This window comes from Manis javanica, chromosome 10 (genome assembly GCF_040802235.1).
Source record: "Manis javanica isolate MJ-LG chromosome 10, MJ_LKY, whole genome shotgun sequence".
NCBI lineage: Eukaryota > Metazoa > Chordata > Mammalia > Pholidota > Manidae > Manis > Manis javanica.
Window position 1 is genome coordinate 40,578,210 of NC_133165.1, and position 13,140 is coordinate 40,591,349.

The 13,140-nt window shown below is 42.0% G+C and overlaps 1 protein-coding gene across 2 annotated transcripts in view; it reads left to right on the forward strand.

Moving 5' to 3' along the window:
* Positions 1 to 13,140, forward strand: part of GALNT17 (polypeptide N-acetylgalactosaminyltransferase 17) — a 501,153-nt gene that overhangs the window by 449,586 nt on the left and 38,427 nt on the right. The window contains exon 7 of one of the 2 annotated variants that reach the window (XM_037003038.2): positions 11,964 to 12,149. The exons of the other annotated variant lie outside the window; for it this stretch is intronic. Within the exon in view, the coding sequence (XP_036858933.1) occupies positions 11,964 to 12,149 (186 nt within the window). The remainder of the gene's footprint in view (positions 1 to 11,963; positions 12,150 to 13,140) is intronic. 2 annotated transcript variants of the gene reach the window in all.

Here is a 13,140-nt window from a genome sequence, read left to right on the forward strand (position 1 = left end):
TACCTGGCTACACATCACAGGCATGTGGGTGAAGATTTTTAACCCCCAAGGTACCTCAGCTTCACACCCTGGAGAATGTGATTCATGGGTCTGGGGTGGGTACCGGCCATTTGCCATTTTAAAGCACTCCCTTGATTCAGAGGCACAGCCAGTGATCTAGGGCAGCTTCTCATCCCGCCCTTGAAAAGAAGACTTGAGGCGTCTGCTAGGAAAATACAGAGGACATTCAGGGAGACCACTGGCCAGACGAAGATCCAGGGGTAATTATGGAAATACCAGCTTTTGCCTAGTTTGATGAACTACTTTCTACAATCTTTGAGACTCTTTTTTGTTTTGTTTTGTTTTTTTGTTTAGGTATGATTGATATACACTCTTATGAAGGTTTCACATGAAGAAGCAATGTGGTTACTACATTTAGCCATATTATCAAGTCCCCACGCATACCCCAATGCAGTCATTGTCCATCAGAGTAGTAAGTTGCCACAGATCCACTATGTGCCTTCTCTGTGCTATACTGTTTTCCCCATGATCCCCCACACCATGGGTACTAAACATAATACCCCTCAATCTCCTTCTCCCTCCCTCCCCACCCACCCCCCGACACTCTTCCCCTTTGGTAACCACTAGTTCCTTCTTGGAGTCTCTGAGTCTTCTGCTATTTTGTTCCTTCAGTGTAGCTTCATTGTTTTACTCCACAAATGAGGGAAATCATGTGGCATTTGTCTCTCTCTGCCTGGCTTATTTCGCTGAGCATAATGTCCTCCAGCTACATCCATGTTGTTGCAAATGGTAGGATTTGTTTCTTTCTTATGGCTGAATAGTATTTTATTGTGTATATGTACCACTTATTCTTTATCCATTCATCTACTGATGGGCACTTAGGTTGCTTCCATATCTTGGCTATTGTAAAAAGTGCTGCGATAAACATAGGGGTGCATATGTCTTTTTAAATCTGAGAAGTTGTATTCTTTGGGCAAATTCCAAGGAGTGGGATTCCAGGGTCAAGTGGCATTTCTATTTTTAGTTTTTTGAGGAATGTCCAGATTGCTTTCCACAATGGTTGAACTAGCTTACATTCCCACCAGCAGTGTAGGAGGGTTCCCCTTTCTCCACATACTCACCAGCAACATTGTTGTTCTTAGTCTTTTCGATGCTGGACATCCTTACTGCTGTGAGGTGATATCTCATTGTGGTTTTGATTTGCATTTCTCTGATGATTAGTGATGTGGAGCATCCTTTCATGTGTCTGTTGGCCATCTGAATTTGTTCTCTGGACAAATGTCTCTTCATATCCTCTGCCCATTTTTTAATCAGGTTATTAGCCATTTGGGTGTTGACGTGTATAAGTTCTTTATATATTTTGGATGTTAATTCCTTGTTGGATATGTCATTTACAAATATATTCTCCCATAATGTAGGATGCCTTTTTGTTTTGTTGACAATGTCCTTTGCAGTACAAAGACATTTTAGTTTGATGTAGTCTCATGAGTTCATTTTTCCTTTTGTTTCCCTTTCTCGAGGAGATGTATTCAGGAAGAAAAATTCCTCATGCTTATATTCAGGAGATGTTTGCCTATGTTGTCTTCTAAGAGTTTTATGGTTTCATGACTTACATTCAAGTCTTTAATCCATTTCAAGTTTACTTTTGTGTACAGGGTTAAAAAATAATCCAGTTTCATTCTCTTGCATGTAGCTGTCCAGTTTTGCCAACATCAGCTGTTGAAGAGGCTGTCATTTCCCCATTGTATGTCCATGGCTCCTTTATAATATATTAATTGGCCAAATATGGTTGGGTTTATATCAGGGCTCTCTAGTCTGTTCCATTGGTCTATGGGTCTGTTCTTGTGCCAGTACCAAATTGCCTTGATTACTGTGGCTTTGTAGTGGAGCTTGAAGTTGGGGAGCATAATTCCCCCTGCTTTATTCTTCCTTATTAGAATTGCTTTGGCTATTCGAGGTCGTTTGTGGTTCCATATGAATTTCAGGATGATTTTCTCTAGTTCATTGAAGAATGCTTTTGGTATTTTGATAGGAATTGGTTTGAATCTATAGATTGTTTTAGGCAGAATGGCCATTTTGACAATATTAATTCTTCCTATCTATGAGCATGGGATGTGTTTCCATTTATTTGTATCTTCTTTAATTTCTCTCATGAGTGTCTTGTAGTTTTCAGAGTATAGGTCTTTCACTTCCTTGGTTAGGTTTGTTCCTAGGTATTTTATTCTTTTTGATGCAATTGTGAATGGAATTGTTTTACTGATTGCTCTCTCTGCCAGTTCATTGTTAGTGTATAGGAATGCCACAGATTGCTGTGTATTAATTTTGTATCCTGCAACTTTGCTGAATTCAGATATTAGATCTAGTAGTTTTGGCATGGATTCTGTGGGGTCTTTTATGTACAATATCATGTAGTCTGCAAACAGGGACAGTTTAACTTCTTCCTTGCCAATCTGGATGCCTTTTATTTCTTTGTGTTGTCTGATTGCCATGGCTACAACCTCCAGTACTATGTTGAATAGAAGTGGGGACAGTGGGCATCCTTGTCTTGTCTCCGATCTTAAAGGAAAAGCTTCCAGCTTCTTCTTATTAAATATCATGTTGGCTGTCGATTTGTCATATATGGCCTGTATTATGTTGAGGTATGTGCCTTCTATACCCATTTTGTTGAGAGTTTTTATCATGAATGGATGTTAGATTTTGTCAAATGCTTTTTTGGCATCTATGGAGATGATTATGTGGTTTTTGTCCTTCTTTTTGTTTAGGTGGTGGATGATGATGATGGATTTTTGAATGTTGTACCATCCTTGCATCCCTGACAAAATACTCCTTGATCATGATGCATGGTCTTTTTGATGTATTTTTGAATTTGGTTTACTAATATTATGTGGAGTATTTTTGCATCTATGTTCACCAGGAATATTGGTCTGTAATTTTCCTTTTTTGTGGTGTCTTTACCTGGTGATGCTGGCCTCATAGTATGAGTTTGGTAGTATTCTCTCCTCTTCTATTTTTTGGAAAACTTTAAGGAGAATGGGTATTAGGTCTTCACTAAATGTTTGATAAAATTCAGCGATGAAGCAATCTGGTCCAGTTTTGCTCTTAGGTAGGTTTTTGATTACCAGGTCAATTTTGTTGCTGGTAATCAGCCTGTTCAGATTTTCTGTTTCTTCCTTGGTCAGCCTTGGAAGGTTGTATTTTTCAAGAAAGTTGTCCATTTCTTCTAGGTTATCCAGTTTGTTAGCATATAATTTTTCATAGTATTCTCTAATAATTCTTTGTATTTATGTGGTGTCCATAGTGATTTTTCCCTTCTCATTTCTGATTCTGTTTTTGTGTGTTGACTCTCTTTTTTTTCTTGATAAGTCTGGCCATGGGTTTATCTATTTTGTTTATTTTCTCGAAGAACCAGCTCTTCTTTTCACTGATTCTTTCCATTGTTTTATTCTTCTCAATTTTATTTACTTCTGCTCAAATCTTTATTATGTCCCTCCTTCTACTGACTTTGGGCCTCATTTTTTGTTCTTTTTCTAGTTTCATTAATTGTGAGTTTAGACTGCTTATATGGGAGTGCTCTTCTTTCTTGAGGTAGGCCTGTATTGCAATATACTTTCCTCTTAGCACAGCCTTGGTTGCATCCCACAGATCTTGCAGTGTTGAATTACTGTTGTCATTTGTCTCCATATATTGCTTGATCTCTGTTTTTATTTGATCATTGATCCTTTGGTTATTTAGGAGCACGTTGTGAAGCCTCCATGTGTTTGTGGGATTTTTCATCTTCTTTGCATAATTTATTTCTAGTTTCATACCTTTGTGGTCTGAGAAGCTGGTTGGTACAATCTCAATCTTTTTGAATTTACTGAGGTTCTTTTTGTGGCCTAGTATATGATCTATTCTTGAAAATGTTCCATGTGCACTTGAGAAGAATGTGTATTCTGTTGCTTTTGGGTGTAGAATTCTGTAGATGTCTGTTAGGCCCATCTGTTCTATTGTGTTGTTCAGTGCCTCTGTCTCCTTACTTATCTTCTGTCTGGTTGATCTGTCCTTCAGAGTGAATGGAGTGTTGAAGTCTCCTAGAATGAATGCATTGCATTCTATTTCCCCTTTTAATTCTGTTAGTATTTGTTTCACATATGTGGGTGCTCCTGTGTTGGGTGCATAGATATATATAATGGTTATATCTTCTTGTTGGATTGACCCCTTTATCATTATGTAATATCCTTCTTTATCTCTTGTTACTTTCTGTGTTTTGAAGTCTATTTTGCCTGATACAAGTACTGCAACTCCTGCTTTTTTTTCTCTGTTTGTTGCATGAAATATCTTTTTCCATCCCTTCACTTTTAGTCTGTGTATGTCTTTGGGTTTAAAGTGAGTCTCTTGTAGGCAGCATATATATGGGTCTTGTTTTTTTTATCCATTCAGTGACTCTATGTATTTTGATTGGTGCATTCAGTCCATTTGCATTTAGGGTGATTATCGATAGGTATGTACTTATTGCCATTGCAGACTTTAGATTTGTGGTTACCAAATGTTCAAGGTTAATTTCCTTACTATCTGAGAGCCTAACTTAATTCACTTAATATGCTGTTACAAACACAATCTAAAAGTTCTTTTCTTTTTCTCCTCCTTTTTCTTTCTCCTCCATTCTTTATATATTAGGTATCATATTCTGTATTCTTTGTCTATCCCTTGATTGACTTTGGGGATAGTTAATTTAATTTTGCATTTGTTTAGTGCTTACTTTCTTTACTGTGCAGTTTTATTACCTCTGGTGACAGCTGTTAAACCTTAGGAACACTTCCATCTATATCAGTCCCTCCAAAATAGTCTGTAGAGATGGTTTGTGGGAGGTAAATTCTCTCAGCTTTTGCTTATCTGGAAATTGTTCAGTCCCTCCTTCAAATTTAAATGATAATCTTGCTGGATAAAGTAATCTTGGTTCCAAGCCCTTTTTCTTCATTGCATTAAATGCATCATGCCACTCCCTTCTGGCCTGTAAGGTTTCTGCTGATAAGTCTGATGTTAGCCTGATGGGCTTTCCTTTGTATGTGATGTTATTTCTCTCTCTGGCTGCTTTTAATAGTCTGTCCTTATCCTTGGTCTTTGCCAATTTTATTACTATATGTCTTGGTGTTGTCTTCCTTGGGTCCCTGTGTTAGGAGATCTGTGGATCTCCATGGCCTGAGAACCTATCTCCTTCCCCAGATTGGGGAAATTTTCAACAACTACCTCCTCAAAGACACTTTCTATCCCTTTCTCTTTCTCTTCTTCTTCTGGTATCCCTATAATGTGAATATTGCTCTGTTTGCATTGGTCACACAGTTCTCTCAATATTCTTTAAGTATTAGACATCCTATTTTCTCTCTGTGCCTCAGCTTCTTTGTATTCCTCTTCTCTAGTTTCTATTTCATTTATCGTCTCCTCCACTGTATCCAACCTGCTTTTAGTACCCTCCATTGTGCTCTTCAATGACTGGATCTCTGACTGGAATTCATTCCTGAGTCTTGGATATCTTTCCATAACTCCATTATCATGTTGATGATTTTTATTTTGAACTCCCTTTCAGGAAGAGTCATAAGGTCCATGTCATTTAAATCTTTCTCCGGAGTTATATTAATTTTACTCTGGGCCAGGTCCCTTTGGCATTATGTTTGTGTATGGTTCCCTCTAGTGTCCAGAAGCTCTACACTCTCAAGCTGCTCAGCCCCTGAAGCAATGTCAGGGATTGCAGGGCAGTGGTATTGGTGCCTGGGGAGAGGAAAGAGCTGTTTTCTGCTTCCCAGCTATTCTGCCTGTCTCCATTGCCTGAACCAGTGGGCCAAGGACACAGGTATAAGCTTTTGTCCCAGAGCAGCCGGATATGGGTCCTTGCTTTCCACAAGTGGCTGGAATCTCAGTCTCTCCAGGATTTCTGCCTGTATTAGCTTTGGTGTTATCTTCCTTGGGTCCCTTGTGTTGGGAGATCTCTGCTTTCCAACCCTGTAATCACGTGACTCTCATGAAAGCACCATGAAATGTAGGTTTGGTCTCCCAGAGCAGATCTCCGGAGCTAGGTATTCAGCAGTCCCAGGCCTTCCACTCCCTCCCCTGCTCCATTTCTCTTCCTCCTGCCAGTGAGCTGGTGTGGGGAAAGGGCTCGGATCCCACCAAGCCCCCGCTTTGGTACATTACCCTGTTCCGTGAGGTTTGCTCTTTTCTCCAGGTGTATGCAGTCTGGTGCAGTCCTCTTAACTGTTGCTCTCTCAGGATTAGTTTCACCAACTATATTTTTGAATTGTATGTGCTTTTAGGAGGAAGCCTCTGTCTCTCCTCTCACGCTGCCATCTTTAATCCCAATCTTTAAGACTCTCAATGAGTTAATGAAATATTTATTAAGCAGTAGTAGGTGAATGAATGAATGATTGAAACATGCATCAAAGATGGAATTAAACCAGCATGCCCTTGAAGACTCTTTCTAGAGTGGTGGTAGAGAAATCAATCCCACCCATTGACATTCCTCTCCCATAGTGTCCTCTTCTGCCGAGGCATCAACCATTCCAAACTAGAAGGGGTACATCCTGCCTAAGACTCCCAGGCACTTGGAGTCTTGTGAATCTCTCTTTTGTCTCCAGAGGCCTAGGTAGGTTTCCAGCCCACTGCATATGCAACTGCACAAGTAAAGAACCTAGGTTGAGTACTTCTTGACCCTTCTTCATCCCTGTCATATCCAATCCATTACAGGTGATTTTTTTCTATTAAAAACCCTCAGTCTACCCACATTTCTGTTTCTACTCTGCTGCCCTCCCCAGAGCTACCAGCATTTCTCCCTTGGATGACAGTAAGACCCTCCCATTTCTCTGTCTCCCCTCTCCTTTCTGACAATCTGTTCCCCATACTTCAGCCAGAGCAATCTTTTGAAATCCAGATCCTTTAGTGGTTTCTCATTTTAAACAAAGACCAGTTTCCTTAATGTGGCCTACAGACACTGCTGGTGCTAGTCCTGCCTGCCTCTCCAGCTTCCTATCACACTACTCTTCTCTCCTCCACCCCTGCTCTCTGAGTCCACTTTCTGAGTTTCATCCACATGGCTGTTCTTTCAGTTCCTTGAATATCCCATGTGTATCACTTAAGTTTGTGTAAGCCAAAATTTAGTGCCTTGATATAAGATTTGCTTAAAATAAGAAATTTGTGTGCAACAAATGATTTTGGTTCAGCAGTTTGGGTTGGGGTCAGTTGGGTGATTTTTCTATTCTCTATGGCATTCTCTAGGCTCACTTGTGCATTGGCAGTGGGTTGGCTATGGGTGCTTGGTCCCACTGAAGACCAAGGGCTGTGACTGAGGCCAGGCTGGGCCTTGCTCTCTCTGTGGTCTTTCTTCCTCAGCATGGCAGCCTCAGGATTCTAAGAGAGAGAAGCTAGAAGCTGAAAAGCCTCTCAAGGCTTAGCTTTAGACATGAAAAACTTAATTTCTACTGCAAGCAGTGCATATCAAAAGACCAGCCCAGATCCAAGGGTTGGAAAGTAGGTCCAACCTTTGATGGGAGGAGCAAAAGTCACATTGCAAAGGAGCATGGGAGGAATTGTCACCATGCTCTGAACGCAGTCTGCGGTACTGTGCTTCCTCTTACACAAGGTCTTTGCCACTGTGCTGGCTGTCTCTGTTCTTGGGGTTCTTGTCCACTTTCTCCACTTCTTGAAGTCAGCTCAGACTAGCTATTCAGATCTCACCTTCACTGTCTCACCTCAGGGATGTTTCCTCTGAGCCTGTTGGCCCTCTTGCTTTGTTGAAAGCTAGTTTTTTAGCACTGTCTTGCTTCCTTCGTGGAAGTGAGCCCCATTTCCTATAGTGCACATCTGCCTGTGGGCAGTTCATTAATGTGTTTCCCTTGCAAGGTGATCAGCTTCATGAGAGCACAGACATGTCTGTTGATGCTGCCATTTCATTCCATGCTAGAAAGTGGCTCTGAATGGATATTTTCTGGATGAATAAATTAATTAATACCTGATCCTGAAATCCCCATACTCACTAATGACCCATCACCATATATACATGGCCACCTCCACACTTCCCTAGCAGAGGGTCACCAAGAGCAGTGCCGTAGGTTCTGTGCCACCAGGACATGTCCCAGAGCTCAGAGTGTGCCTTCTTTCTGACCCATTTCAGTTCACCTAGAGGGCCTACTCCCTCTGTAGAGCAGTCCTGGGCCTGTTGTTTTATTCCAATGGGGCAATTCCCTCTCTTCTTCCTCTGTGGCATCAAAGATGTGCCAGTATTTCATCCTACCTTCCTCTTAGTTTTCCTTTGGTATCATTTCTTCCAGTCTTTGTAGGATCTTGCCATTTTAGCTGATAAACAGTGATATGGAGAACAGATCTTCAGGGCCCTTCCTTGGGATCAGCTGTGCTTGGGACTCGAGTAACTAGTCCTTACATCTGGCAGAAAGATAAACTGGATCGCTCCCTTTTAGGGAGCTCCCTTTTGCCTTCATACCTTTCAGGTAGAGTCAGAAGCTAGGTGAGTACCAGTCCTTCTAGATTATCCCTCAGCAGATGCCTTAGCTAAATTGCAGATGTGTTTTTAAGGTTTAGTCTGTTCTCTTGAATTTCTTCACTTCTATTGTCTGTGCTCAGACATTAGACTATGGATAGACTTCACATCAACTCATCACCCTTTGGAGCCAGCCCCCATGAGCTATGCTGTGACCACTCCCAGCCAACTCAGAGCAGAGCATTCTGGGATTTGAGAATCGGTAGACTCCTGGCTCCTTCTCACTCCCCTTGCCATGCCACAATGCCAGAATGCCTTGTGCAGTTGAGGTCAGTCATGACATCTCTTACAATGACAGCCCTACCCTTGAAGTTATTGATGCCACCTCAGATCTGCTGAGCTTCCTTGGGCCACGTGCGTGCACGTTGTTCCCAGCTGCAGTGTGGGTCAGAGACACCAGCAGGCATCCTGGGTGAGGTGCAAGCTGTGGCTGAAGAGGCGTGGGAAGGTCCATGACTACAGATCATTCCTCCTGAATGGGAGGGGTTAGAGCTGCAGTGCCCACCAAGTAAAGGCTGGCCTGTGTAGGGCCTGTGGTACTGGCTCTCCTACTGACCTACTGTGGATTATAAACAACTTAATCAAACTTTTAGACCCTCAGTTTCTTCACCTGTGAGGATTTCATGAGGTAGTTGGTGTTTGGTGCTTGGTTATAATGATTTGGGGTCTGGAGGTCTGGAGCAGGCAGAGTGGGAACACTTACCTCTGAGGGAGGCATTTATGGAAGTGGAGGATGAGGGAAAGACAAGGCAGAGAGGAGTGGCCAGGAGCTGCTCCAAGGCTGGGGCTGTCCCTCAGGGCCCAAGAGGCTGAGCTCAGTTTGCCTCCCACATGTACTGGCTGTTTGTGTGTGTGTTTCTTTTTCTTTCTCTATTATGGAGGATTGGCACCAAGTCAGCCTGGCTGCAGGATCTGTTCCCACCTAGTACCTCTGTTCTTGCAACTGGGCTTCTAGCTTTTGCTGAGGCCCCTCCCACACCTGCATCTGTGATGCCTGCTCAGGAACTGGTCCTCACAGAGATCTGCTCTCATCAGTCCTCCGGAGCTCCCCAAACTGGAATTCATCCCTTCACTCTTCTTTCCTCCACATCTATGGATTTATCTATTTATTTTTGCCACAGCTTTGTTGAGATATTCACATACCATTTCAATTCATGTATTTAAAGTGTACAACTCATTGTTTTTTAGTATATTCAAAGAGTTGTTCAGTGCTCACCACTAGAACCTTTTTATCACCCTAAAAGGAAATTCCTTATCCATTAGTAATCACTTTGTCTTCCTCTGACCAACTCCAGCTCTAGACAATCATCAATTTACATTCTGTCTCTACACCAGGGTTTTCTTAAACCAGACATTTCATATAAATGAAAGCATACAATATATGGTCCTTTGTGACTGGCCTCTTTCACTTAGCATGTTTTCAAGGTTCATCCATGTGTGGCATTTATCAGTATTTCATTTATTTTTATTGCCAAATGATATTCCAGTGTATGGCTATACCATATTTCATTTATTCACATTTTTCTTCTGAGTGTTCTACAGTTTTAGTTCTTACATTTAGGTCTTTGATCCATTTCGAGTTAATTTTTGTATATGTTGTGAGGTAAGGGTTCAAATTCATTCTTTTGCGTGTTGTCCCAGCACAATTTGTTGAAAACACTATTCTTTCTGCCATTGAGTTTTCTGGACACCTGTGTTGAAAGTCAATTAGCCATAAATGTGTGGACCCACTTCTAGACTCTTTATTATATTATCTTGATTTATATGTCTATCCTTATGCTAATATCATACTGTCTTAATTATGGTAGCTTTGTGGTAAGTTTTGAAATTGGAAGTGGAAGTCCTCCAACTTTGTTCTTTTCAAGGTTATTTTGGGTCCGTTGTATCTCCATATGAATTTTAGGATCAGTTTGTTAACTTTTGCAAAGCAGTCATCAGTGGGTTTGACAGGGATTGTGTTGAATCTTTAAATCAATTTGGGGAGTATCACCATTTTAACAATATTAGTCTTCCAATCCATGACCATGAGCTATCTTTCCATTCAGCCCCTGAATCTTAAAACCATCCAATATCAGATACCTGTGGAATTCTGCATCTTTGGACATCACTGACCCTTGAGAATTCAGCCACCCTGTTTTACTCTGTAAGGCCTCTTGCTATATTTTGCCTCCCTGACTTGGCTCCTTCCACTGGCAGCAAGTAAGTCTGCCTGAACCCATGGAGGTACCTAGTTGTCAGGGCCAAATCAGTTTAGTCTGGACCATCCTCTGTCTACCAGTCTCTTAGCTCACAGTCTCCTGCTTGAGGAAGCAAGCAAGGTGAGGGCTCTTAGTTGTGAGGAAGGTTTTCATCTGTACTATCTTCCTGTTGTGTATTCAGAGCTGGGAAATAGAAGACAATTCACACATGAATTTTGCTACCAAATTCAATTAATAAAGGCCCAGGAGAGGTGTGTAAATACCCAAGAGGGTCCCAGTATTCTTGAGGAAGAGACCTGGAAGACTGAAGGTGGAATGGCTTGAAGTAACCCAGGTTGGGAGGAACATACATAGCTATGCTGACCTGAGCAGCTCACCAGAGCACTCTCACAGGTGGAAAGTGTCCAGGACCCCCACAGCAGGACAGTCGCTCAGGTCCCTGAAACCTCTCGGTGTTTTCTTCCTCTTCTCCCCACCAGTACCAGGAAGCTCTTTTCCATAAATTAGTCCTCCTTGACAATCAGAAGGGCTTTATTTTTTTCTGCCTGGCACTGAGAGACATTGGATGGTCCAATTTTCCCCCAAGGAAGAGCCCAAAGATGGGCCCAAGCCTGGATGCCTGTCATGCCCACAAAGGGGATGACAAGTGCTATCTTTGGGCTTTGCATCCCTCAGAGACAGCTGTCCTTTCAGCCTTCCACCTGAGTGTTCCAGTGACATGAGGACATTGGGTAGAGGTTTCCAGAAGGCTGGATGTCTGTGCTGTTAGGACTCTAAAACAGAGTATCTTAACAATGCAGAAGTAGCCCATTTCACACTTTGTGCTGATATAGATAAAGTTGGGTTGAATTTTAGTTTGAATAGTCTGTTCCAGGTCTGCAGGGCACAGCTTCAGCTAGGCGGGAAAGAAAGCCTTCATGGATACCAATTGTACATTACTGAGAATTTAGAAAAAACTCTTATGTCATGAGGCGCACCTTAAGTTTATGGGCATCTCTTACCCAGCACCAGATTTTTATATCTTAAATCACTATATCTATAAAAATTCCCTCAAACCTTCTTCTCTACCTTATGCCTCACATAGGTTAAGTTAGGCTATGCTACTATAACAAACCAACACTGAAATCTCAGTGGCTTTATATATTAAAATGTGTTTCTCATTCATGCTTTTGGGCCTTGAGGAGGGGACAGTGGCCTCTGGGAATTTCTCTGTCAGGCTGATGAAGTTCTTGCACCTCCAGGTATGGCTCTGTGGGGGCAGCATGGAGGTCCTGCCTTGCTCACGGGTGGCACATATTGAACGGAAGAAGAAGCCATACAACAGCAACATTGGCTTCTACACCAAGAGGAATGCTCTCCGGGTTGCTGAGGTCTGGATGGATGATTACAAGTCTCATGTGTACATAGCGTGGAATCTGCCACTGGAGGTAGGGCCCAACAGCACTGCCCCATCACCCTTAGAATAGCCATTCTGTGCTTGATGGGTCACTGATCTCTTTAATAAGCTGATGGTTCCTCCCCAGAAAGGTGCTTATACTTGCAAAATCATAAATACATTTTCAGGGGTGTTGAAAACCTTCAGGTTTTAGAACCTCTGCTTTACATGGGGATGTACACAATGGAAATCCTGAAATCCACTTTCAAAGAGTAGAAGAGTCTTAGTATGTTAATCCCAGTCTTATTATAGTAATCTAGCTACCCTTCCCCTAAACATACTTGTGTCAGAAAGATTCTTGCCTAGAGATTTTGGCATCAGACCCTGTCATCTGCTCTTACTCTGTGCCCTCCCATGGAGCTCCAGCCACCTCATTACAGATGCCCCTACTGTATCCTGAGTTCCTTGTTTATATGACCCTTCAGGTCTCCTCCATACTCTGCCCAGAACATAGCCTAGGAAAATTCCATGCTTCTGAAGCCCCATGGGAATATTGCACAGTGGTGTGCACAAGCTTTGTGGGAATCCCAGCTCTGCCACTAATTAGTTATGGGATCTTGAACAAATCCATTTATTGTCTCTGCAGCTTAGATTTCTCAGCTATTAAATGGGGTTAATAGCAGGTCCTCCTTCCCAGGGCAATTGTAAGAACTGACTCTAAAGAACTAAAACTAAGTACTAAGTACTAAATCCAAGTACTAAGTAGTAAAGTGTTAAATCAGAGCAGTAGCTGGCACAGATAATGTAGCAAGCATTATCTGTCCCCGACAGCACTGTGGGGTGACCTGCACTCTCAACCACAGTTGGATTTATCTTCTCAGTTAGATCACCTATAAGTGTCTGAGCTATGCACTGATAGAATCATCTGGAACTGTTTCCACTGAGAAATGGCAACCCCTGCATTTCAAGAGCCTAGAACCCAGTACAGCAGAAATGCAATTGAATATGGGCAAGGTTTAAGGATAAAGAGTATAAAAGTAAAG